General features: G+C 40.6%; 1 protein-coding gene and 1 long non-coding RNA gene across 5 annotated transcripts in view; one reads left to right on the forward strand and one right to left on the reverse strand.

The window, feature by feature from the left end:
- On the reverse strand, positions 1-26,690 carry LOC142139406 (uncharacterized). Its single transcript, XR_012688198.1, has 3 exons — positions 26,551-26,690; positions 5,357-5,400; positions 1-502 (listed from the first exon to the last, which is right to left on the reverse strand). It is a non-coding gene; the product is annotated as an uncharacterized LOC142139406 (long non-coding RNA).
- The window catches only part of PIR (pirin), a 42,026-nt gene that overhangs the window by 2,382 nt on the left and 12,010 nt on the right, over positions 1-27,634 (forward strand). For all 4 annotated transcript variants that reach the window (XM_075196982.1, XM_075196985.1, XM_075196984.1 and 1 more), the window contains exons 3-6: positions 3,519-3,611; positions 15,577-15,660; positions 20,645-20,851; positions 24,480-24,564. In XM_075196982.1, the coding sequence (XP_075053083.1) occupies positions 3,519-3,611; positions 15,577-15,660; positions 20,645-20,851; positions 24,480-24,564 (469 nt within the window). The remainder of the gene's footprint in view (positions 1-3,518; positions 3,612-15,576; positions 15,661-20,644; positions 20,852-24,479; positions 24,565-27,634) is intronic.

Genomic DNA, 27,634 nt, shown 5'->3' on the forward strand with positions numbered 1-27,634 from the left:
CATTGTTTAAAGCTTTTTCAAATTATTTTTATTAACTTGTCTTCTGACTTATGGTTAAAATACAGCACTTGTGAGTTCGATCTGTAAATTAGGAATTCCAGCTGACCATCGTGCAAGTTTTTTCCACTCTTGAAGCTCAGAAATATTCTCAGGTCTTGCATGCACTGCATTTTTTGTGTAAGAAACAGTTTGGATTTGACAAGTGAACTTTTACAAAGCGCATGTTGCGGAACATGTATAACAATGGTCACCTCAGTTTTTAGAAGTTTAGTGAATATTTTCATTACACTTTTTTGTTTGTTCTTGTATTTTCTGATGTTGGCACAAATTAATGTGCAAGTTTTTTCATTTTGATTAAAATGCGTCCCCCTTTATGTTAAATTACGATTACATCTGCACAAACCAGGAGTGAATGCATATATCTGAAAATGTATTAAGCTGACGTTTTGCATTGTTTTTAAAATCTGCATCTCGTATTTTCTGATTTGCGTCTGAAACATTACTGCTGAAAAACAAAATAAACATACGCATTTAATAGCTAGTTATATACTAAAAAGTCCATATAAATAATTTAATAAAACAAAATGTTTTTTTATTTATTAAAACCCAAGCTTTTGGACAATTGAGCACTAAACCCCATGCATATATATCTAAAAGTTTCCTTCAGGAGCTTCTCCTGTGAGTGTTCAATTTTAAAGTCAATGGGGCAGATTCAATTGACCACGTTACTCTCGAGAATACGCGGTCTGCGCACTATTACCATTAATACAGTATTTTTAACCGGGATTTGTGTTTGCTGCTCCCCAAGCAATAATTAGTATTGAAATTACCGTAGTAACGTTAATAGTGCGCAGACCAAGTTACTCTCGAGAGCAATGTGGTCATTTGAATCTGCCCCCATGAATTTACATTCTGTAAGATTTTACATGGAAATAATTGGATCCTTTTGCCCAGCTCTCTTTGCATTATCCATATGTACCTAAGGTAGTTAACAAAGTGCTTCAGTGTAGTACATAAGTCAAATGAATGTGCACAAACCAGTCTCTCAAATTTCATTCTTTCCTGTAAGTGACCTATAGTGTCTCTCGTACATACTTCTCTAAGTGTGGATCGGTCCTGATTGTTTTGCAATGTGACTGGATCCCTTCACCTCACATTATTTACAATCAAAAGTCCCTTTTATAAATGCCACTTTCACTTGTTCGTTTATTGTTCCCTAGGAGTCTGAAAGGCATGATGATACCCTTTACATGGTACTTTCTGCAAATACCCCCATCCAGAAATCTTATGAAGTCTTTGGCTTTTTCATTAAATCCTGAAGCCTTTCCAGTAAATAAAAAATAGTTGTGGATCAGAATGAAGGAGGTAGATAAAATTAATATGCTCCCGATATTGTATTTTCAATAAAATATTCTATAGTTCCCAGGCCCCTTTTGGGTGACTGCTGTACAAAGCTTCATCATCCAAGTTGGCTCATAGTGTCTTCAGGAACCTGAATTTTCTCTAGATTATTTTGGACACTCATCATATATCTGGTACATAATGGTAAACAAAGCACAAAAGATTTGAATATGGAGACTAGATATTTCCTGACATTTTTACATAAGGTTCTCATTGTCCAATCCTATTTGTCTACTTCTAAGCTCAGTTGTACTTTTATGAACTTTAGGTAGCCCATACACAGTGGCACAGAGGTTAGCATTGCTGCTGTACAGCACTGGGTCATGGGTCCAATTCCAACCAAGACCCTATCTGTGTGGAGTTTGTATGTTCTCCTCATGTTTGTGTGGGTTTCCTCTCACAGTCCAAAAAAAATATTACGTTAATTGACTTCTGCTAAAATGGACAATGGCGTGGGTGTGTGTGTGTTAGCGAATTTAGAATGTATGCTCCAATAGGGCAGGGAATTATGTCAATTATTACATCTTACTTGTAGAGTTCTGTGTAATGTTATTGACTTATTATAACTAATTGTTGTAACCTGAAACTGCTGTCTTTGCATTGCTTCTGATTTTGAAATAAGTTATGCCTTTGTGTTTAAGCGCAATAAGTACAAAAGTTAAACTATGATTTAATACTAAAGATTTTTGAACACAGAATAAAAATCTTGCTTTGCTCGTGACTAAATACTTTCAATCCTTTGGCATATAAAGTGTTTTTGGCTATATTTGTGCGGACTGGTGCTCTGGCGTAGTTCATGTACGTGGGTTTCATGTGTGTGTGTAGCTGTTTTTGCTTTGTGACTTATGGTCTCCTTCACATTGTATGGAGACAGCAGATACAGCATATTAATGTGCTAGAAACAGCCACGTTTAGCTCATGTGAAGGAGATTATGACAAAATGCTGGTTTAACGATCATCAAAATAAAATGCTCTCAGTGTTACAGCTGCAGTGCTGTATTTACGTTACATATATTATTGAACTTTCCCAATTAGAGAATTTTGCATATTTCTTGGTTATTAGTTTGTGTTGCGATCCCCCTGCTTTTCAGTATGGTGTATATGATATAACCGAGCCTTCACTTCATGCATATGGAACAGCATACAAGTATCCTGACTGTGAGGCTCGTTCTTTGGGTGGATCCTATTTCCAGCTTTCCCTCTTCTCTCCATATGCCCTCAAGCTACTTGTGTTTTTCCACTGTCCTCACTTACCCTCTGCTAGAAATGATGCCAGTTACTCTGCCATGACACGTTTATCTCCATAATCATTGTAAGCTATTGTTTGTACACATGTTAACATGTGCAACAGATGAAACATTTTTTTTCCTGTCTACCCATGAGCTTTTTTGTTGATGAATTGAACAATATTATTAATCCTATCCAGTGGCACATAACTATATGGGTAGCCGCAACCGCACTCGGGGCCCAGTGGCCCCCTGGTCCCTGCTGCAGCCCCACAATGCTACACAAGAAGTCAAAACGTCATAGTCTCCAATATCTACTAAACAGGCCGCACTGGTACTTCTGCATGTGCAGGGGGATTTCCGACAACCAATGCTGTCCAGTCAGGAGTGCATTATAAAAACCATACAAGCACCTAAAATTGTCCACGTCTAGATTTACCAGGGAAACGCTCCAGTCCACAACAAGAATGGTTTAAGTACCGGAAGTAGGATCTACTGCTGGTGTTTAAATAACAAATTTAATGACTGAATCGAACAGTAAGGCCATCTGCAGATACCGCTTCAGCACTGCTTCATTTCTTCCTGCTTTTGTGATTGGCTGTCAGAAATCGCATAGCCAATGACAGAAGGGACCAGGGTTGTCAGAGATACCATGGCATTGGTTGTCAAGGAATGGTGGATATGGAAATTTAAGAAATCTGCACCCGGGTTTATAAATCCCCATGACTTGCACTGTCTGAATGAGGCTTCAGTGTTTACTTGAGTGAATTTATGTGAAAAGTGAGTAATTTATAATGTGTTATGTTACAATGTATTATTGTATTGAAGTGTAAGGATGTTGAATGTTCCGTATTAATAGCTGTACACTTTTATTTGTTTTTATTACTTTAGCTAAGAAATTTGGATCCATTCCTAATGCTGGATGAATTCAAAGGAGGTAAGCCTGGGGGCTTTCCAGACCATCCTCATCGAGGTTTTGAAACGGTAAGAAGTACAGGGATAACCATGTGTGTTTTATCAGTTCATTTACACCTGGCCTTCATTTTCCAAGTATGGCAGGATGGGAATTCAAAAACATGAGGCAAACTAACTGTATAGGCAACAAAGCTATCTCTCCATTTAATTGTCCTGAAACCAACCAATGCCAGTTGCAAAATTACATGTATGTGTCAGATCTGTTTTAAATAAATGTATTCTTGGTTTACATAGTAGTTAATGTTGTTGTATTAAGAAAAGTCTCTTACAATTTTAAATCTGGACCAATAATGGAACTAGAGAAGTTAATTTGTTTTTTCATCAGTAATTGTATATAGGGGTGAAACATGGTATCGCTGGGCCTCAAAATTTGGGGGAGATCCCAGCAATGCCGCTATAGCCTGCTAGGCCCTCCTCATGCACGGTGTAGGTGTACCTACAGTGAACCCCCAATTGAGGATAGAGCAGCTAATGCCAGATCACTGAGGAGGATCACCCGGCATGTCAGTCCCCATAGTAGTCCCATTTTTTTGCAGTTCCGACACTGGTTGTATATAAATTTCACCAGTGGAAATATTTGGAGATAGAAATTGGATGATTGTTACTGTGCTTCTTCTGTATAACTTTAGCTAAGACATTTGAATCGTACATGTTATAGTGGAATAAATGTATTTTAATACACTTTTGTGTCAAGTAAAAACCTGGAGTGTTGTTATAAGGGGTGGTACAAAAAAGGACTACTACATTATCCATGATCTACTCACAAGAGGGTACCTTACTGCAGATCAAAGAAAATAACTTGCATAGATGTTCTGAGGTGAATCGCCACTTGAATAGTAATAAAGCTCTTGGGGACATTTTGTGAAAGCTAGTGGACAAGTAGTTGTGCAAAAAATATAAACATAAATCTTCTCATTGTTTGCTAAGTTATACTAGAAAAATTACAGTTCCTAAAGAATCTGGTTATGGAGTGAAGTAATCTCAGTTTAGTGTCAGCAGGGCCGGCATTACCACTAGGCGAACCTAGGTGATTGCCTAAATCACTGAATAAGTGACACGGTTTCAATCATTCGATGTCTTGATTGTCACAGCAGCGGCCCCACACTGACCACAGGCAGCTGACATGGATGGGGTAGAAGCTGGCAGCTTCTTACCTGTGAAGTTGCGGCTGCTGCTCCTCCATGTTTGTAATGGGCTGGGTGTGTGGTGCTGGGTTATGATGTCACAGCCCAGCGTCGCACTCCCAAGAACAGGCGGAGGTCAGTGCAGCATGAAACTTCCATAACTGATGCACTGGCCTTAAGTGCGACTATGACCAAAGTTAAGATTTTTATACATTATAATTACAAGTGCAAGCCACTGTTTTCTGATATCAGCCACGACTGGTGAGTCTTCACCCACTTCCTGCTCATTTTCTTGATCAGGTGTATTTTAAAGGAATAGTGCACCTTAATACACATTTTTCCTTATAATTAGATGTATTAACTTGTGGTTTTGTAAAATCTACGACTTTCACCAATTTTGTCGGAGGGATTTAATTAAAGGCAAAACACAGTGTGTGAGTTTTGCCTTAATTAAATTGCTATTTTAAATCCTGCCTGCACATGCTTATATGCCCAAAAAGCTATCATGTTGCAGAATTCAAATCTGCAACCCCCACTACCATGTTATGGGTGTGATGTCAGTGATTTTAACTGACTAGTAATAAAAGCTATTCATGTTACTTAGTCCAAACCCACTAGTATGTGACGTACCTATTAGGGCTTGGTATAGAGAGTGATGCGCAAAACTGGAAAATCTGCAAGAAAGGGCAGTGCTAGATACTCTGCTAAAGACTGTAATAAATAATTGGATGTAGTATAGGGTTTAATTCAGTGAATAAAATACTCTACAAATGTATAGTATAACAAAGTTCAAATGTAACAGATAATTTTTTAAATAAAAAATATAAATTGCAGTACATGGAAGATAATATGTAAATAACATGTTCATGTTGCGACATTCAGACAATGGAAATACAAACAGACAATTGAAAGACAGGATTGTAGAGCACATTGGTGACTCTGAGCAGTGCTTAATTTGTAGATGAAAAATTAAACTCAAACACTTATGATGTACGCTGGGAGGACTTTAATAATTATATTTAAATATTAAAGACTATGGACCAAAAGGAGTTCTAGAATGGTGTTCCTTTTGCTTTCAAGCACAAAATAAGCTTTGAGAACCAAAGATTCTGAAACATCCCAATGTCACAAAACATTTTCATAAAAATGTTCAGGTACAGTTTATCGTTTTATATTTCATGGAAAAGAGATGCCCCCAAAGGTACTACCAGAACTAGTGCTCTTAGCCCAGGTTAGAATAGCCAAAATGAGGGCAGGGTGAAGAGTGGGGTTCCCCTGAAAATTCTGATCATCATCATCATCTTCTATTTATATAGCGCCACTAATTCCGCAGCGCTGTACAGAGAACTCGCTCACATCAATACCTGCCTCATTGGAGCTTACAGTCTAAATTCTCTAACACACAGATAGACTGAGAAAGACTAAGCTCAATTCTGATAGCAGCCAATTAACCTACTAGAATGTTTTTGAAGTGTGGGAGGAAACTGGAGCACCCGGAGGAAACCCACGCGAACACGGGGAGAACATACTAACTCCACACAGATAAATAAGGCCATGGTCGGGAATTGAATTCATGACCCCAGTGCTGTGAAGCAGAAGTGCTAACCACTAAGCACATGATCCCAGCACTAGGCTATGACAGGCAAGGCTAGTACCACTATAGCTGGGAAACTCATGCATGGGGTCCCCCTGCCATAGTGACAACCAGCTCTAGCCGTTAGGCATGGACCTGAATTTCTTGAGGGCACCTGGCCCACAAAAAAGAAATACGAGCCCCCTCCGTCCCTTAGTAAAAGCCAGCCGTGTACCCCACATGCAGAGGATGTGGGATAATGGATTTAGTATTGTTCATGTCAGGTTATGGTTGATGGCGAGGGGTCAAAGCGATCTCCAAGGTTATTTAGTCAGTGAGACACAGGACATTCAGAGCACAGTTTCTTTTGACAGGTAGAAGAACCACTAATAATCCTCCCTTGATATCTCAAGCAAATGAAGTGTAGAATCTCTGACTTAAATGTAGTGGGGAGTCTGGATATGATTCTGATACTCCCTTCTGGTCAATCTCCAAATCGGGAGCGCTATTACATATAGATCCGGAAGCTACTTGGAATAAATTTGGGGTTCACCAGATTGGATAACTGTATGTAGGAGGTGTCCTTTGAACAATTCAGAGAAAAATATGTGTCAAGAGGATATTTGAATAGGTGTCTACAAGTGAGGCATGCTGTAGACTCACAATTTCATAGTAATGGACATTGTATTCTTGATGTCCCATTGAATACAACACTAATGAGACTTGGCCATTGACATCCTATATCTTTGATATACTCGATTCTTCTACATGGTCGCAGTACAGGCAACCTTTCCAATTTAAGGTCTACTTGGGAAATGTATATGGGCCTGCTGGATGATAAGGATTGGGGGATGATTCTTAAAAGTGCATGTAAAGCAACTGGTTCTGCAAACTCTAGACACATTCAAATTATTATAATTCATATGGCACATTTAATACCTGTTAGACTCTGTAAATTTGGTGAGAGGCTAGATTCAGCTTGTCCTAAATGTGGGAACCATCAGGGCATCTTTCGGCATTTGATCTGGGAGTGCCCTAAAGTGTCTGAATTCTGGGGCAAAGTTATGTGATGTATAGGAAGAATGGGAATAGAATTGCTTCCAGTACACCCAAAAATATGGCTTTTTGAACTTGACCCACAGTGTAAAATGCATGAACTCACCAGTCAGTTAGCATCTAACCTGGTCATGCTGGCTTAGTTTAGCATTGCCTAGAAACGATAGCTCCTGCAAATCCAAAAATTTGCAGTTGGATTAGTTTAGTAAAGAAAACAGAAGTTCATGAAACGTTCAAGTATACAAGCTGTAATGTGTTGGATAGATACAAAATAAATTGACATAGATGGTTAATCTCTTCCTTTGCGTTGAAAGAACTAGGGGACCTAGTTCATTCCACATGATGATGTTTATAAAAGACGCCTAGTCACCTTCTAGCGTTATTGAATATACACAAACTGTTTTTGTTTTTGTCGTTGGAACGCTATATAGCAATGTATGCAATGTTGTTGTTTTTTTGTTTTTGTTTTTTATTTTGATTGAGTTTGTCACTGAAAATATGTTCTAAAGAAGAAACCTGGTCTGTGAAATGTATCTGTTTTTCTAAGCAGCTGAAATTCACATGATGTATGTGTGTGGTCTAAAGTATTTCCCCCAAAAATAAAATACTATTTGATTTAAAAATAAAAAGTAGTTTAAATATTTTTATGTGGTGAACTACAAGTACCAGCAATCCCTTGCAGCCAAAGGGCTTGGGTATATTGACACTTGTAGTACTACAAGTGCCAGCATACCCACGGCTGCCAAAACATGCTGGCATTTTGTATAACTAAAAGTACCATCATGCACTGGCACCCAGGCACCTCTGGGACCTGTAGTGCACCATGGAAAAATGATGTAAAAAAAACCAAACAAACACACAAGCCAGAAAAAAGCCCAACTTTATTATAAATAAATACTCAACCATCAAACATCAGTCCCTGCCCCATTGGGGCTTGCAGTCTAAATTCCCTAACACACACACACACACACACACATACACACACACAGAGAGAGACTAGGGTCAATTTTTATAGCAGCCAATTAACCTACCAGTATGTTTTTGGAGTGTGGGAGGAAACCGGAGCACCCGGAGGAAACCCACGCAAACACGGGGAGAACATACATACTCCACACAGATAAGGCCATGGTCGGGAATTGAACTCATGACCCCAGCACTGTGAGACAGAAGTGCTAACCACTTAGCCACCGACATTTTAAATCCATATTTTAAACTCTATACACTGTCTGTCTATAAAAATAATTTAAACAAATATTTAACCTTGCCTGAAGGGGAACTGTAAATAGAAAATAGTAAACACTGATCATTTAACCATTACCGATGCTATTAATGGTACATTGTGCACCACCCTTAACTTACCTTTCAATCGCCGATCCCCTTCTCTTCTTCTTTATTTAGTCTTCTGTGCTGCGCTCCTCCATGCTGTGCTCGCAGTGAATGTCGGGCGTGACATCACACCCGACATTCACTGCGAGCACAGCACAGAAGAGGGGACCAGGGAGGGAGCCGGACCGTCACCTGACCTAAATGGTCAGCTGACCGCAAAAGGTTTTTTTGTTTTTGTTTTTTTTTTTCCCCAGCAGTCCCGCCTTGGGCCCCCTTTCCCGCTGGGCCCCCAGGCACCTGCCCATCGTGCCCAGTCGGAAAGATGGCCCTGCTCTCCGCTCAATGTCCTTCTCTATCCTGCCTCTTACCAGCATGTTCTTTTCTCCCACAACTCCCCTCCAAGCTTACCTGAACACTTGCCCCATAACCCCATAGACATATATGTCCCTGATAGGTTGCAAATTATGTCTGCTTCCTCTTGTAAATAAAGCATGCCTTGTTCTTGTGGAAACACAATTTAAAAAAAAATAATACATACATGATATAATCAGTTCATACCACATTCCATGTTAGTGACAATATTTGCTTTTGCAAATCTTTACTCCATGCAAAATAAAAGAACCATAACACACAGGGTCCTAGTTATCAATCACATCTTTCATTAACATCCCCAGAAAACATCAGTTTTTGGGGAATAGCCACATATTTAAGTATCCTGTTAATTTATGACTAGGACATATCGGAGATATCTGCCGCTGTCCCTGTCCCATAGCTTTCTTTGGGGACTGCGGTCTTGCACCATTTAACAAGTTCCGTTAGCCATTGAATCATATAGCATTACGGTAGAGGGATCTTCGGATCCCTCATCGCATCTTACCTGCTGTCCCTTCTGGTCACTATCACAAAGGTGACCACTTTGCCATAGTGACCATGGATGACATAGCAGAGAGGTCTTCACAGAAACAGCAGTTTTCGGTGACTGAATTTTTAGTGAAGAATTTTAATATATAGTCAGGATATTTCAATCCTTATCTTTGTGATACGGATTAAATGAAATTAATTGTGTTCAAAATGCAGTGGATAATAAATATGCCCCTTAGACTGTTATCCCTCTGCATGTTTATATCACGCATAATGTATGTCATAATAGCTTCTCCTAGATAGAAATTTACATTAGTCTACAACATGATCGTGGTGCCTGTATTTAATTTTTTTTGCAAAAAAAAGTCTGCCTCTGTGCATAAATAACAGGTCTACATTATAGATTCCTGACTGCAATTTACAAGACTATCACTAGAGGTCACTGTTTGATTAAATAGTGACCAGTACAAGATAGATATAGATATATATGTATGTGCGTATATATATATATATATATATATATATATATATATATATATATATATATATATATATATATATATATATATATATATATATAATTATTTACCAGTAGCACATGGAATAATGTAGTGGCAACAATGGCCACATATATTTTATATAGGAACTTTGGGTTCGTCTGCTTCTTTTGTCTTAACTTTCATATAGCAATTTTATAGCAATAGTGTGTCAGGAAAGCTTTGCCAAAAAACTTTGATAGGAAGGGTGTGTTGTGTGTGTAAAAGCAAGGTGGAAATTATGTACACCTTTCCTTTGGGCCAAATATCTCTGCCAGGAAAAAGGCTCCAATTTCCCTTAACAGCTACATGGAAACAAACCTCTTATTTGTTCTCTGATTTAGAGAGAGTCCTGGCCATAGGTTCATATAACTTTTATATGGAAAATGGACCCTGTTAGTAAAGGTTATTTTCATTCACCTATAATTGTTTACTGCTCAGTGGAGGGATGTTGCTGCATCTGACAGGACGCCTGTCGCAGTTTCTTTCATCTGCTGCAGTAACCACTTTCCACATTTAAAGATGGGGTGCTGGAAAGCATTGGCTTCATCACCTGATCAACTAGAGATGTATATATAAGATTTACATAGGGGATGCAAGACCTTTGTAACCACACTTTATATTCTTACATACTTCTTTATAACCATATATTAATGAACTGCAAATGCAGACCTGTGATGCTTTTTTCTCCCTACTTGGCCACAGAGTACATGCCCAGTTCACGGTCTTTGAAAATCCCATATTATCAGTCTGCACATTGTGGGGTGCGGTGGCGGATGTTCTGGGTGGGTAAAGGTGAAAAGAATAAAACGTCACATTGTAGTCCAATCATCTTAAAACAGACCCTTTTATTAATTCGACATTTGTGTTTTTTCCCCTGAAATTGGTTTAGTTTAATTTCTGAAATGAATCATAAGTGAGGGGACATCAGTGCTGCCTTTAATATGTGTGGCACTTTGTGTGTCTGAAGGTTTATATTCATATAAAAATGCGCTCTCCCACACAACGTATACCATACATATTGGAATATATTAATATCCACTTGTACTGTTCTGTGCCACCTTATACAGTAACTGCACGTTTTACTTAGTCTTTAAGTAAAAAGAATTTAACATGCGCTCTACAGGGTGCAAACTTATTTCTACATATTTTAATACACAATTACTGTTTTCTTGGCTTGGGGGTCTATTTATCATTGGTGGCTAGTGAGCGGCAATAAGTATCATTTTCAGTGATACAAAATGTACTGCTGCTTGTATTTACCATGCCAGGGCTCATTGGCGAGCTCTGGAGAAACCGGTGCCTGTGAATGGAGGATCTGACCACTGTGTGGCTGTTGCACGTGCACAACTAAACTTGCGCGTGCACATAGCGATGGAACCCAACATTGGATTAACGTCGTCTTCTCCAGCGGAAATGGAGTCCTAGGTAAGCTAACTCCATCTTGAGATAGCGTTCTTTTATAAAGGCTGGCCGTGAAAAGCAAGCTTGTTAAATTGGGTCACGTTGCTGTCCCCATACAAGTCTAAGGGGACTCCGATGAGCATCATCATCATTTATTTATATAGCGCCACTAATTACACAGTGCTGTACAGAGAACTCATTCACATCAGTCTCTGCCCCATTGGAGCTTACAATCTAAATTCCCTAACACACACAGACAGACAGACAGAGACTAGGGTTAAATTTACATAGCAGCCAATTAACTACTAGTATGTTTTTGGAGTGTGGGAAGAAACCGGAGCACCCGGAGTAAACCCACGCAAACACGGGGAGAACATACAAACTCCACACAGATAAGGCCATGGTCGGGAATTGAACTCATGACCCCAGCGCTGTGAGGCAGAAGTGCTAACCACTTAGCCACCGTGCTGTTCTTCATGAATGATTTTGTAATATGTTTTTGGATCGCTGTCTTGCTCAAATATCTGAAATATCAGCTTGAGTTTCATCACTGAAAAGACAGCTTAGCTTCTAGTTACTTCTTCCTTCCACCCAGATATTTTCTGTGCAAGTGGCTACCACACACTAAAGCACGATGGTTCCACCCCAAATCTTAATGTATTTTAAGGCGTTCTTTTCTTTAACTGCTGCGTCTGTTTTCTCCTAATCTGTCTTTTATGATTGTAGCCAAAAAGTTAATTTTGTGTTCCATCAGTCCCAAGCACTTTGTTCCAAAATGGTTCAGGCTTATCTGAGTATTGTTTTACAGACCTTTGTCATAAGGTCATGGGAAAGGTTTTCTTCTGACAACTATTCCACTGGACCGTGGACCTATTGATCCCTATGCCAATGTCAGCGAAACCAGCAGATCTTTTGCAATGATATCTGGGTTTTGCTTTACATGTCTAACAAGTATGCATGAGGAATGATCTGAGATAACTTACTGGGTCTTCCACATCTTCATTTCAATAGTTTACCTTAACATACATTCCTTAATGATGTTTCTAACACTGTACATTCCATGCTGAAAGTGTTTATATATCTTTTATAGCCTTCTCCTGCTTTGTAATGCTAGGTGCACACTACACGGTTTTCATCCAATAATCGGCTAAATCAGCCGACATACGACCGCTCGTTCAAAAGTCGGGTCAGTGTGTGTAGTGACACGATGGTCGAAAGTCTGCCCAAATGGACAATTATTGCCTCATTTGGTTGGTCGTACCGTTTAATATTTTCGTTCCAATCTCGTTTCCGCTGTGTAGTGTGTATAAACTTCCGTCCGATCCACAACAGTGAGTATGAAATTACAGTCATTGCTCACGACAAGATGGCTGTAAAAAGTCACTAAAGGGATGTCCGCTCTTCCCTTTATCGTCCTAAACAAGGCTAGTGTGTGTGCAGTCCATGGACCGAGCGATCGGACCAGCGATCGCATGTAAAATCGCTCGCCATAAAAAGTTGGTGGAAATTTCTGTAGTGTGTACCCAGCTTAACCGTCAACTATCTGTATTTCCAAATTCTTAGTCAGCTGCTGAGAGGAGCCCATGGTTGTTGAGAGTAGAGACTTACATCTTCAGAGGTTAAAAGGGTCAACATTATTCAACACTAGAATTGTCTTCACCTGGCTTGATTTGAAACCTAACATCTCAACCATGTTTCCAGGCCCTTTGAAAAGCATATTAATAAATCAACTGGACGGGTGCCCAAACTTTTGCATATGACACTTCTACGCATTTTTAATCTGTTAAAACGTAATCAAATTATTAGTAAATGTGCGTTAAGATGTGCAGAAATAGGTCATGTATAAATATGAATGTATTTGTACCCAGCAGAGGTTGTGTTATACTCTCTTCACTTAGAGCGTGAAACAACCAGTTAGACCAGGGGTGCCCACACTTTTGTGTATAACCGTAGGAATGTTCAGATGGAACCCAGTTGCAAGTATTGAACTTGGGCCCTGAAAGCTGTAGTTAAACCAGTGGATTTACAGCTAAAATATGACCCGCGCGATTGGAACCACATGGCATTCACCTGGAGCCATATTGGTACAATTTAAAATGACATAAAGCATTGTGTGAGGTTACATCACTGCAGAGACTTCTGGGAACTCCACAGACAGCAGTATATACTGTGCAGACTGTCACACGGGGGTCTGACATGTAAAGAATGTCTTACCGATGTCTGTAGGAATCCTAAGCAGTCACGTTCTGCAGCAATGGAATTAATGTTATGTATTTGAGGCATTACATGGTCTATACTATATGATATAAATATATGACTTAATAGTTACAAGTGTCTGTATTATGACACTGTCATCATAATCATTACATTTACATTTGCAAAAATAGGTCTTTGTTTGGTTAGAAAAATTTGTCTGAGGCCAAAAAGTTACATGTTTGCTGAATCCATCCCAAGCGCTTTGATCCAAAAATGCTGTCACTTTTCCGCTCAACACATTAATTACGGCAGAACTTGGCAGGTCGTCCCTACTCGCTGCTCATACTAAGAGATTAATTCTCTCTATGATTTTACAGACCAGTTAGGTAACGTTGGACCTCAGTGATGTCACATTGCAGCGTGCCTGGGCCCACAGAGACTGCAGACTCCATTCAGCATCTGGTTGGTATCCTCAGGTGTTAGTTGGGACAGCCAGAACATTCAGTGGGATGATGGGGCAATCTGTGTGTAGGAGTAGATTGAAAGGACTGATCTCTGTCCGGTTTGTCCACACATCTGTCTGATGAAAGTAGACGTAAGTCTGGCCGCTCAGCGTTGGGATCAAGTGAACAGACCTGCACGTGTATGGGCACCTTAGAGCTCTCTGAGTACTGTTCATACTGGAACACAGTTAATTTATAGTGTATATGTCACCTACACGAAGCTGCCTCACCTACAAGCAGGGGCAGGCTGGGCTGGGGGACAGGTGGGCATCTGACCCCCAGGCCGGTCCCATAGTGGGCTACCTTGGGCTGGGTCACTGGGCCACCTGCATTTTTTTTCCTTTAAAATGTTCCCAATAGACTGCTGAGTTGCGTCTTTCCCCCCAGGCAAAGACTTGCCAGCCCTTCCCTGCTACAAGGACACTTTACTGCTACAGAAAAGGAGTTTAGCAGCATTCGGGCATTCTGTATTTTAGCCAAAAAGCTGCAGAAAATAAATGTTTAGCAAATCGCACTGCAAAATATAATATATATATATATAAAACTATATTTTTAAATGGGTGGGGTAACACTTTCACAACAAAAACTTGGACACACATGCACTTTTCATTTGCCCATAGCATATTCTGAGTTACACTGATCACTTAGTGAATGTAGCATAACTGGCACATACTTGCAGGGGCTTCATTTGAATATGCCAACAGTACACCTAAATGTTCACGGTGAATGCTGGATGAATCAGTAGTCATGCTGCATCCACAGTCTGTCAGTTTACAGTGACTATTTATGCTGCATTCAGCATGAAGTGACTGCATCTCCGACACAACTTTACTATGGGCACATAAAAACCTCTGTATACTAGCCTTGAATAACGTCCTTTAGTGCTACAGTTTATGTAACTAGTGTAGGTTCAGTTTTGTGTTTTTATGTCATCTGTCATGTGAAAATCATTTCCTTATTTCTGCCATGATACTTAATCTTCACTATTTACTTACAAATTTGAAAAATAATTATCCAAAAATGTAATTGTCAATTGCATGTATTTCATTAGAAAAGAAAGCCTTGCTTTTATGTTACTAATTGTTATGTTATGAAGCTTCTCCAGCTAATATGGTTTATAAGCTGCAGGTGGCACTGTTGTCCATGAAGAGTTTAAAGTTTAATTCACCCTACAGCTAATAATTTAGTTTTGGTTGCAATTGGGTACAATACATTAATATACAAGGTACTTACCTCTGCTCCTGGGATCACTAGATCTTCACTGGATTGACTCTAACTGTCTAGTATCGTAGGTATACGTTTGCTCGGTTGAGGTTTTGGGCAACAGTGGGGTTGACAACTCCAGGCCCATAGTTTTCCCATTGGATGGAAAATGACAATATATTTTTTTTATAGGTAAGTTATTTGCTGGCTGGAGGCTCTATGGCACATGAAGACTTTTGTGGACGTGTTGGCAGATTGGACCCAGGAGATTTGCAGGTAACCAAATTAATCAAACTGGCTTATTGCTGTTGCATTTTAATCTGTACGTAATTATATTTGTTTTTGGTTTATTATCATTTGAAGTTTTGGGCGGCCAGCCACATTACAGGTAGCAATAAGCGCATTACAATATTGCATAGCTTAGTACGAAAGCAGAAGCTGATTAACACATACAATACTGGGTGTTAGGGAAGAACATTTATTACCGCTCTATAATATAACGCAGTTCAATATAGATTATTATTATTATTATTATTATTAATATTTATTTATAAGGCGCCACAAGGCATCCGCAGCGCCGTAAAGAGACAAACAAAATCACAATACAATAGGAGACAGCACAGTACAGTAAACACAGCAACTCAGTACGCTCAATGCACAGCTAGAGAGGGCGGGGAAGGGGGAGGGAGGATCCGCAAACGACGGGGCCCAAGAAGGAGGGCGCGGAAGACGGGGAGACCACCAGGGGGGAGGAGGGAGCGAGAGTGGACGTGGGGTGGAGGACCCTCGAGGAGGAGGGCTAAGTAGCTGGAGAGCAGAGTTAGAAGTGGTGGAAACAGGAGGAGAGATGGCCCTGCTCAGAGGAGCGTACAATCTAAGGGGAGGGGTGGACAGACAGAGAGACGCAGGGGAGAGTAGGGGGACAGAGGCAGAAGATAAGGTAGGAAGTTAAGTGGGAGACAAAAAGGCTTTAAGAAAAAGGTGGGTTTTTAGGGCCCGTTTGAAGCTGGACAGATTAGGGGAAGTTCTGATGGAGGGAGGGAGCTTGTTCCAGTGGAGGGGGGCAGCGCGGGCGAAGTTTTGGATACGCACGTGGGAGGAGGTTATAAGGGGGGAAGAGAGGCGACGGTCAGAGGCAGAACGGAGAGGGCGGGATGGAGCATGAAAAGAGAGGAGGGTGGAGATGTAGGGCGCAGTGGAGTTGGCGAGGGCCTTGTAGGTGAGTGTGAGGAGCTTAAAGAGGATTCTGAAAGGGAATGGGAGCCAGTGAAGGGCTAGGTAGAGGGGGGAGACAAAAGAGGAGCGGCGAGAGAGGAAAATAAGCCTAGCTGCAGCGTTAAGGACGGATCGAAGGGGATCGAGATGAGAGTGGGGGAGGCCAGTGAGGAGGAGGTTGCAGTAGTCCAGGCGGGAGATGATCAGAGAGTGGATAAGGCATTTGGTGGCATCTTGGGAGAGGAAGGGCCGGATGCGAGCGATGTTGCGCAGCTGGAAGCGGCAGGATTTAGCAAGAGAGAGGATGTGGGGGCCAAAGGGGAGAGAGGAGTCGAGGATGACACCAAGGCAGCGGAGTTGGGGGACAGGGGAGATAGAGGTGTTGTCGACAGTGATGGAGAGGTCAGAAGGGGATGGGGTATGAGAGGGAGGAAAAACTATGAGCTCAGTTTTGGCAAGGTTAAGTTTGAGGAATCGAGAGGACATCCAGGAGGAGATGGCAGAGAGGCAGGCGGACACCCTAGAGAGGAGGGAGGGAGAGAGATCAGGAGAGGAGAGGTATAGTTGAGTGTCGTCAGCGTAAAGGTGGTAGCTGAAGCCGAAGGAGCTGATGCGTTCACCCAGGGAGGAGGTGTATAGAGAGAAGAGTAAGGGTCCCAGAACAGAGCCCTGAGGGACCCCGACTGGAAGGGTGGATGGGGGGGAGAGAGACCCAGAGGTGGTGACAGAGAAGGAACGGTGAGTAAGGTAAGAGGTGAACCAGGACAGGACTGGGCCGGAGAGGCCGAAAGACTGGAGGGTGTGAAGGAGGAGGGGGTGGTCAACGGTGTCAAAGGCTGCAGAGAGGTCAAGGAGGATGAGAAGGGAGAAGTGGCCCCTGGCTTTTGCAGAGAGGAGGTCATTGGTGACTTTAGCCAGGGCAGTTTCAGTGGAGTGGAGGGGGCGGAAACCAGATTGGAGAGGATCAAGGAGGGAGTATTCAGAAAGGTAGGAGGTGAGACGGCTGCAGACAAGCCTCTCGAGAATTTTTGGAGGCAAAAGGGAGAAGAGATATGGGGCGATAGTTCGAGAGAGAAGTGGGGTCGAGATTAGGTTTCTTAAGAATGGGGGATACGAGAGCATGTTTGAAGGAGGAGGGGAAGATGCCAGTGGAGAGGGAGAGATTAAAGAGGTGAGCGAGGTGGGAGCAAGTGGTGGGGGAAAGGGAGCGAAGAAGGTGGGAGGGGATGGGATCCAGGGGGCAGGTAGTGGGGGGGGGGAGGGAGGAGTGCCAGCATTCCCAAGCCATCAAAAGATGGTGTAACTGTTACTGTTATTTCTGGGGAGTCAATGGGAGTCAAGGTCAGTCGTATATAATGTTATGGTATGATTGGTGTCCCAATCTCAATGCAGTTTCTATAGATGTGAAGGCAGTTGCAATTTCCCAATTATAAGACACTGTCCATATAACACGAACTGTCAGGCTGTTTTTGCTTAGTTGATCCTAATAGTTCATTTCTACTCACAATCCGGTATAGATTAAACCAAACATTCAACAACACAAATTATGTTTGTTTTATAATAGAAGTAAAACAAAGGGGAAGAAGGGGAGGGAATATAAAGATAGAAGGGGTAATCAGGGATTGGGGATGGTCTGGCAGCAGCTTATCAAACATTCCTTCTGCCTATACTATAAAATACAACTTTGCTGTACTTATATGGTAAATCTGGATTGTTGCCATATCATTTAATAAAAGACTTAGGGGTATATTTACTAATCTGTGGGTTTGAAAAAGTGGAGATGTTGCCTATAGCAACCAATCAGATTCTAGCTGTCATTTACTTAGTACATTCTACAAAATAACAGCTAGAATCTGATTGGTTGCTATAGGCAACATCTCCTCCACTTTTTTCAAACCCGCAGTTTAGTAAATATACCCTTTTAAAGTCAATGTTGCTACTAGGAGCAATAAAGAAATATCTGTTCCAAAAACAGAAAAACATAAGCCTGCTGCCTTCTGTATATCCACCTCTCAGTAGAACCTTAAAACAATCTGTCCTCATAAAATTTGCATGATTCCTTCTGTAAATGTCCCAATCTCAATGCAGTTTCTATAGAGGTGAAGGCAGTTGCAATTTCCCAATTATAAGACACTGTCCATATAACACGAACTGTCAGACTGTTTTTGCTTAGTTGATCCTAATAGTTCATTTCTACTCACAATCCGGTCAGTGTAACATTCCTTTATACTCACGAGTCCTATGTGCTAAGATGTTTTTCTCTCCTTAATACCTCAGATAATAAGTCTGGTGTTAGGACATTGGGGCTGACCTTTGGTTAAAGGCCTTGTGAGTATAAAGGAATGTTTCACTGACCAGATTGTGACTTACGTAAAAAGTATCTGATGATCTGGTCTATTTTTGTATGATGCCTGGATACAGCTGATATGTGATTGCAGTGCCATCCACATTGATCTTATGAAGATACATTTAGATCTCCACCTCATCTAAATTAGATCTTCCTGCTGACTAGCACTGTATAGACAATTTAGTATCCGTTCGTCCATTGCCACACATTCAGAAATGGCAAACAGCAAGTTATTTAAATTAGAGCTGGTAAAACAAAAATAAGCATATGAGGCCTAGTTGTATTCAATACACCCTACCAGTGATACAACAGAAACCACATATATTTCACTGAACATTAGTATACCCAGACTGCCTCTTCAAGGAGAATGAAACTGATATATACAGTATGAGAAGTCAAAACACTTAAATTAATGTTGGAGGTAACACAACACTTTGCTTGTACTTCTGGGAATTATAGATATCTCTATAAGGCTCCAGGTTTGGACGGTAGCTCTGTCGCCAAGCCAGGTAACTAAATGGAGGGCTTGGGATACAAGCTACAAGCCTGAACCTAAATTTGGTGTTCTCAAACCTTTTTTGGGGAGAGTGACAAAACCTCACTCTCACAGTCTTGTTGCATATGAAGCTGAGGAATTTGGGACCTTGGGGGTATATTTACTAAACTGTGTGTTTGAAAAAGTGGAAATGTTGCCTTTAGATATACTACAGTAGGAAACCCAAGATTTGAAATGGAGTTGTTTTCAGAATTGTTCGCAGTTTGTATAACAGTGGCTTAAGCTGGGTACACACTACACAGTTTTCATCCAATAATCAGCTAAATCAGCCGACATACGACCGCTCGTTCAAAAGTCGGTTCAGTGTGTGCAGTGTCACGATGGTCGAAAGTCTGCCCAAATGGACGATTGTCGCCTCATTTGGTTGGTCGTACCGTTTAATATTTTCGTTACAATCTCGTTTCCGCTGTGTAGTGTGTATAAACTTCCGACCGATCCACAACAGTGAGTACGAAATTAGTCATTGCTCACGACAACATGGCTGTAAAAAGTTGCTAACGGGACGTCAGTTCTTCCCTTTATCATCCTAAACAAGGCTAGTGTGTATGCAGTCCATGGACCGAGCGATCGGAACATCGATCGGATGTAAAATCAATCTGTGTAAAAAGTTGGTGGAAAATTCTCTAGTGTGTACCCAACTTTAGGCTGGGTACACACAATACAAATATTCTCCCAATGCGATATTCTTAACGATATAACCAACAATTTTTAAAAAAAAGTCCATGCCGATTCATGTGACACACTAAACACATTTTACACAATTTACTTGCAGATTTCTGCTATTCATCTGTCATAACCATCGGCTGAAAAAATTGTGACTGTAAACTCTATAGAGCTCTATGAAACCTGCCAATCATGAGTGCATACACACTGCTGGATTGGAGCAAAATCCTTCCATCCTTGAATGATATTTTTAGTTCAGTTTAAAAATCAAATGAAACAATATGATGAGCTTTGAAACGATAATAGTTCATCGTTGGAGTATACACACAATGCGATATTGGGCCGAACGGCCGTTTACATTGTAATTGGCCTGATGATCGCCTGAAAACCCAGTAGTGTGTATCCAGCTTTAGGCAGTGTTAATCTTCTAATATTTAGTTTGTTGTTCCTTCAGTGACTCTTTCTTCATGTGTGTTTAGTGGATGACAGCTGGCCGTGGGATTGTACATGCCGAAATGCCGTGTACAGAAGAGCCAGCACATGGATTACAACTGTGGGTTAATCTGAAAAGTTCAGAGAAGATGATTCCACCCGAATACCAAGAATTGAAGAGTGCCAGCATTCCCAAGCCATCAAAAGATGGTGTAACTGTTACTGTTATTTCTGGGGAGTCAATGGGAGTCAAGGTCAGTCGTATATAATGTTATGGTAAAAATATAATTTTATGGTTATTTTTTTCTTGTGTGTAAATGAAATAATTTTTAGTTTAAAATGAAGGCCGGTCAGGTTAGGGTACCTGGGAGGACTACACAAAAGATAAGATTAAGATTACAAAATAATATTAGATTGTAAAAGATGAGCCTATGTGACGTTGCACACTAAGGAAAAACTAAGAGGAGGACGCATTTGTGTCTGAATATATGGCAGAGACACACGCAAGAAAAAGTGGTTTTATGTGCATGTATTTAGTCCGATGCATCTCAGGATGTAATCGGCTTTCAAAGCATTTGCCCCATACATACATCCGGCATATAGCTGCATACCTCCAAACATGTAGAATCCCAAAAGCAGGACAAAATAAGCCCCGCCCCTGCTTCACCCAAACTCGTCCACATACATATTTATTTAAAACTCCACTAGCTTTTATGTCAAGTTCCGCCCCTTTTGCGGTCCGCGAATCAGGATGTTCCTCATAAATAGGGACAGTTGTGAAATATGCAGGTGGCTGTACTTACACACACAATAGCATGAAGATGTCATAGAGATCTGGCATGATCGTGTTAGTAATAAATGTGAAAGTCACATTACCATCTTTGTACACAATATAATCCTGTAGTGAAGTGTCATACACGGGAGGATAGAGTCTTAACCATTATTAACAAATATGAATGTTTAATTTTCAGTATAAATTGTAAATAAATACAAATTAAATGAAGTACAACCATCTGTTGTTTTCCCCCTTTAAATATCAAAGGGGAATCTTCTTTCTGCACTAGTCTAAATGGAAATGTCCAATAAGTAATGAGATAACCGACTGTGGCATCCTATAATCTAGCCCCGACGGTAATGATTTAGAACTATCTGCTGGAGGGGTCGGTACACAGACAGCCAATCAGAAGTGACTAGATAGTGCTGTAAATTGCCACCATCATCATCAGTGAGTATCACAGCGCCAACCCCTTCAGCACCCGCAGGAGAGATCTCTCCTAAACGTCTGCTGAAATAGTCATGGTGTGCTGGTTCTTTATTGAAGGAGTGGCAGCTGTATTATGTTCCACCAAGGAGCGTGGGTTTGCTGAGCAGCAGAAGTTTGTACATGATAAGGGGAGGAGTTGGGCAGAGTGAGGGGTTCCTTGAGAATTATAGAATTGGCGTGCTGAGCTTTAATGTTACACCAGCCCAGACCTTTATGGTCCTTACTTTATGGGTACTGTTATGCTTCTCCAGATTGGCCTTCTGTGGAAAAACACATTTCTATTTGCAATGTAATAAAAAGTTTCACGCACACAAATGCCACATGTAATAAAGACCATTCTGATGTCCCCTCAATCATTTAAGCCATAAATGAGCATTTTAGGATAAAAATGGAAATGTTTGTTGTTGTTCTTTGACACTTACACTTTTGTGCTGTGTACCTCTGGATATCTTTCTACCGGTATGCACACATAGGCGCACTTAGTGGAAGCATCTCCGAAGAGCACAGGGAAGGCACAGCCTGGGCACTGGGCACAGCTGTGAACTTGAACGCAATTGAATGGAGATCCATAGAATATTATAAATTGCAAAGTGGCACAAGAGTGCAGCGCGTTTATCAAATACTATACAAATAGAGATGATCTTGGCCAAATACTTATAGTACTCATGCCTTTAGCCAGACACACTGAAAAGCTGCAGTTACTTTCTGAAAGCAAGAATTGCTTTTTGGATGTAACACAGTTGTGTTATATCAACCTTATAACATGGCACAGACGAAAACAACATGTCTTACAACAAATGATGAATCACTCCGTACTGCCCTGCATCTCCCTGCTCCTTACAATTAAACTGGCGTTCCACTTATGTGAGTTTTGTTTCTTTTTTGTGAAACGGAAAGGAATTCAGACAGCAAGTATGTAAATTGGTAACATGTATAATAAGTGAAAACCGATGTTCATTGTCTTTACTAGTTCTTTTTCCACTTACTCTGAAACGGTCAATGAATGTCTGTGTGCCGAGTAATTGCAGTATAGAATGCCCAATAAATAATTGCAGGGTGTCGGCTGGAGCGCTGACCGGAAGGAATATTTAAACCTCTGCAGCACTAATAGAAAAAGGAAAATATTATTTTATTACCCTGCATTAAAATAATCACCATTATGAATACTTATGGATTTTTATTAAATGGTGCAAACATATATCAGAAATACATTTCATATTCCTCTCCTTTGGTCACTAACAGTCTGTGCAGAGAGAGGAGAAAGATAACCAGATATTCTGGTAGTTTAAGAAGTATGATTACTGTTATTGCCTTAGGGAGGGTAATTAACAGATACTGTATTAAAGTTTGTTGTGTTTGTTTTTGTTTTTGTTTTTAATAAGCGCACAACTCAGGGGAGGGCTGGCAAATTTAGCCTGGGGGGCAAGTCTCGACTCAGCAGCCCATTAGGAACATTTTAAAGGAAATAATATGCAGGTGACCCAGCCCAAGGTAGCCCACTATTGGACCGGCCCGGGGGGCAGATGCCCCTGTCACAACTCGTCCAAGCCATTTTTACCGCATTGTCATCTGGGTTAGTTCCCACAAACACAGTAGGCCTGATTCATTAAGGAAAGTAAAGCAAAAAAAAAAAAAGAGTAACTTAGCACCTTTGCAAAACCGTATTGCATTGGCGGGGGATGTGAATTTAAAAATTAGGGACAGATTTCTAATCGGGGAAGGGCATGTCCTAGATCAACTTTAAGTATCAGTTTAAAAACAAAGCTATCAAGTATTTGTGTGCTACATGAAAAAACTGCCAGTATTTAACTATACATTCAACTTTTTAGCATTTTTCTGTTTTGTTTTGTTTGTTTTTTTATGGGGGGGGGGGTTAACATTGATGGTATAGAGCAATTACAGCTCTGATTTAAAAATGCATCAAATATACTTCTAAACAGATTTAAAAAATGCTTTATAAAGCCAAGCTTGTATCATCATAATCATCACCATTTATTTATATAGCGCCACTAATTCCACTGCGCTGTACAGAGAACTCACTCACATCAGTCCCTGCCCCATTGGGGCTTACAGTCTAAATTCCTTAATATACACACACACGCACACACACAGGTCAATTTGATAGCAGCCAATTAACCTACTTGTATGTTTTTGGAGTGTGGGAGGAAACCGAAGCACCCGGAGGAAACCCACGCAAACACGGGGAGAACATACAAACTCCTCACAGATAAGGCCATGGTAGGGAATTGAACTCATGACCCCAGTGCTGTAAGGCAGAAGTGCTAACCACTTAGCTACCGTGCTGCCCATTTCGGCACACATACTTAAAGTTTTGGTGCAAACGAGTATAACGATTTGTGTTTCATACACACAAGGTAACTGGCATGCGATGTAAATGCCGCCAGCATACACAGCACCCAGGATCTGCCGCAGGCTTTGGATCGTTGAACCCTATGCTACTACACCTCGCCCATTTACACACTAACACATATTAAAGTCTGACGTACCAGAGTTTGCATGTAACTCTGACCGTTTCTTTAGTTCTTCATACTATTTTATGGTAAACGCAGGCTAATAATAATAATGTATTGCTAATTTCTTGTTTGTTGTAATTGCAGTCAAAAGTTTACACAAGAACACCCACTCTGTATCTGGACTTTAAACTTGAAAAAGGTGCCAAACACACACAGGCAGTGCCTAAAGGTAAGCAACAGCAAATATACTTTTTCTGGTTACTTTTTGGAAAGTGGGCAGAAGTTGGTATAAGCAAGTGGGGTTCTTTTATTCTTCTTTTCTTTTAATAATTCTATACTGCTCTTTTGCAAGTTATGAGCTAGTGGAGGTTGATCTCCTTTTAGAATAGTTGATAACAGAACTTATTATTTTGATGGTTTAGAACAAACACAAGAAATTGATGTGCTTAAGAAAAGAAATCTGCCAGAGGAATTTCTCAAGGTCATAAAATAGTTAATTTGCTCCATAAGAGAGGTCCCCTACACAGACATTAATATTATGTTTTTAGTGCACAGTGACCAAGATCAGTTCAATGCCCTGTGCAGTCTAATCATAGTCTGAGCCCTGGGGAACAGAAAAATATAGCACAATTAGCACAGAGGTAATGCCAAATATTTAGACAAAGAGAGAGCAGGATGTACCACATAAAAGTTACAAGTGCATGAAATGTCTTTAAAGTAAAGGGAACATCAAAGCAAGAACTTTACAGCTAAACTCCATTTCGGAATATAACGGTAGACATATAGGCTAAAGCTGATATCGTAAAAGAAGCATTGTGCAGATGTAATGACGGATGGATACTGGAACGAGGCGTCCCATCCATCTAAATTACAGGAGGGAGACTGGTGCTGGGGTCCTCTATACTAGACATTATAGAATGTTGGTGGGCGCACTCCTATTTATACAGTATCCTCATCAGCATTTATTTATATAGCGCCACCAATTCCGCAGCGCTGTACAGAGAATATTTGACATTCACATCAGTATACATCATTTTATGCAGAATTCTGGACTAAATGAGGGAAAGACAAAAATCCACATTGTTGACCTCTGTTGCTTATATTTCAAAGTGATTGACGTTTAACCATATAAAAAATGATGCCTGAAGGTTTCACTTTTCTAAATGCAGCCTGCACAACTACTATATGAATGTAAGTTTCTTACAGTAACCATTATTTGAAACAATATTCCAGTATTAAATAAGGACAAATATTTTTTGTGTGTGTTTAACTTCATAATATTTACCAACGTTTCTCCAGAGTTTAATAGTAGGCGCAAGTAGAACAGTGATGGGCAACAAGTGTGCCCTAGGGCCACACGTAGCCCTCTGAGTCGTCACCTGCGACCCTTAGCTCCTTCCCGCTTGTTTAAAATGCAAGCTGACGTGTTATTGCAGATAGGTGCTCTTTCTTAAATGTATTGTTTTAAAGTATTACCGACATTAAGGGGCATATTCAATTGTTGGCGGTTTCCGCCGTGGAAAAAGTATTACCGTTATTACGGTAATACTAAGCTGGATTTCAGCTCGCAGCTCCCTGAGCCGCGAGCTGAAATCCAGCATGAAAAGTACCGTAATAACGGTATTTATGCGCACTATTACCGTAATGACTGTAATAGTGCGCGGGGCTAGTTACTTTTGGCTGTAACGCCAACAATTGAATATACACCTAAGGGTAATGTGTAGGGGAGGGCTGGCAAATTTTAGCCCGGGGGGCAAGACTCGACTCAGCAGCCTATTAGAAACATGTTAAAGGAAAAAAATGCAGGTGGCCCAGTGACCCAGCCCAAAGTAGCCCACTATGGGACCAGCCCGGGTGGGGCAAATTCCTCCCTGCCCGCAGCCTAGCCTGCCTCTGACAATATGTGAACCTTTTCGAAGTGCATCAGGTTCACCAACACTGAACTTAATGATCCAAAAACATTCATATAACTTATTGACAGGCACAACACGATTAAAGGCTGTCTAACTTGTCTGTTCTCTGGTGACAACACACTTTTTAATCCTGCTCACTGGCTGTTTATGCAAAAGCTATGTATAATGAAATGATTAATGACATGGCTAAAACTTGCTTTTCACTCACAAGAAGTGGAAGACTTAAAACTTACTGCCAAACTGACCTAGAGAATTGTCTCGCTAAACATTAAGGTTGTACCGTGTAGTTACACTTCTCATACCGGCATTCTTCTCTATCTGCAAGCCGTGTTAATGTGTTCTGCTGTCCATGTGCCGGGGACTACACGTCAGGAAGCATTGACATGCCAAACAGCTGTAAGGTCTTCTGCTCCACTTCCACCTGCTGTCTGACACAGATGCTGTCCTATTTACTTGTGGCTTGGGTAATGTCTTTATGACAGACTTTATCCACAGAGCCGTAAATTAGTTTGTTGACTCTGCTGAATGTGTTTATTTGGCTAGGGACATCTCTTGCTGGCTTGAGGGGAAGTTGAGATCTTTGTTTGTCCCTCCTAGCCAAACAGATCTGCTTTTGTCATCTGTAATCTAGTACAGTGTGTACAACTAAGTTCACAACTGAAAACATAATGCAGTAAATCTAGTTATTGGTTGCAAGTCAACCACAGCAGCAAATTACGCTCTGGTTTTACATAAACTGCTATTCGGTAACGTCTTGTCCCATTCCTCTTTAAAGAAACATTGGTGATATCTAAAAGTGATAAATTACACTGTCTTCCCAGGTGAATCCTATTTTGTATCAAATGTGTAGCATGAAATGGTAATTTTCCTATTATTACAGTATGTAATAACTGGATTATCAGGATTAGGTATCTGAAACATTGAATTTTGGCACCAAAACAGAGAATGGTTGATTATGGATAGATAAGCATTAAATCCCTTGGAGTTTTGGTTTTCTGTTTCAAAATGATAAGAAACATGAAGTTAGGTAGAATGTCAGCTCACAGTATATACAATACATTACCTGTTTATATGACTCTAAATGAAAACTTGATCATTTGGCTGATTGACAGTCCCTCCTCTATTACCAATGAAGCTGTGACAAATTATGATCTTTTTCAGGGGGAGAGTGGGGTTATTTGGGTTTCACATGCAAAAGATCAACGTTTTTCAGTGTTAATAAAATATAGGTACCATTAAAAATAAAAATGCCATATATGTTTTTATGTATCTTGTTTTTATTGTAAACAAGCCAGTGGAGAAAGGAGAGGCTGCAAAGGGACATGATTACAGTGAAGAGAGGGACAGAGGAGACAGAGGACAAGGTCCAGGGGAGTGGGAACAAGG

Source organism: Mixophyes fleayi, chromosome 2 (assembly GCF_038048845.1).
Source record: "Mixophyes fleayi isolate aMixFle1 chromosome 2, aMixFle1.hap1, whole genome shotgun sequence".
In the NCBI taxonomy this organism is placed as follows: Eukaryota; Metazoa; Chordata; class Amphibia; order Anura; family Limnodynastidae; genus Mixophyes; species Mixophyes fleayi.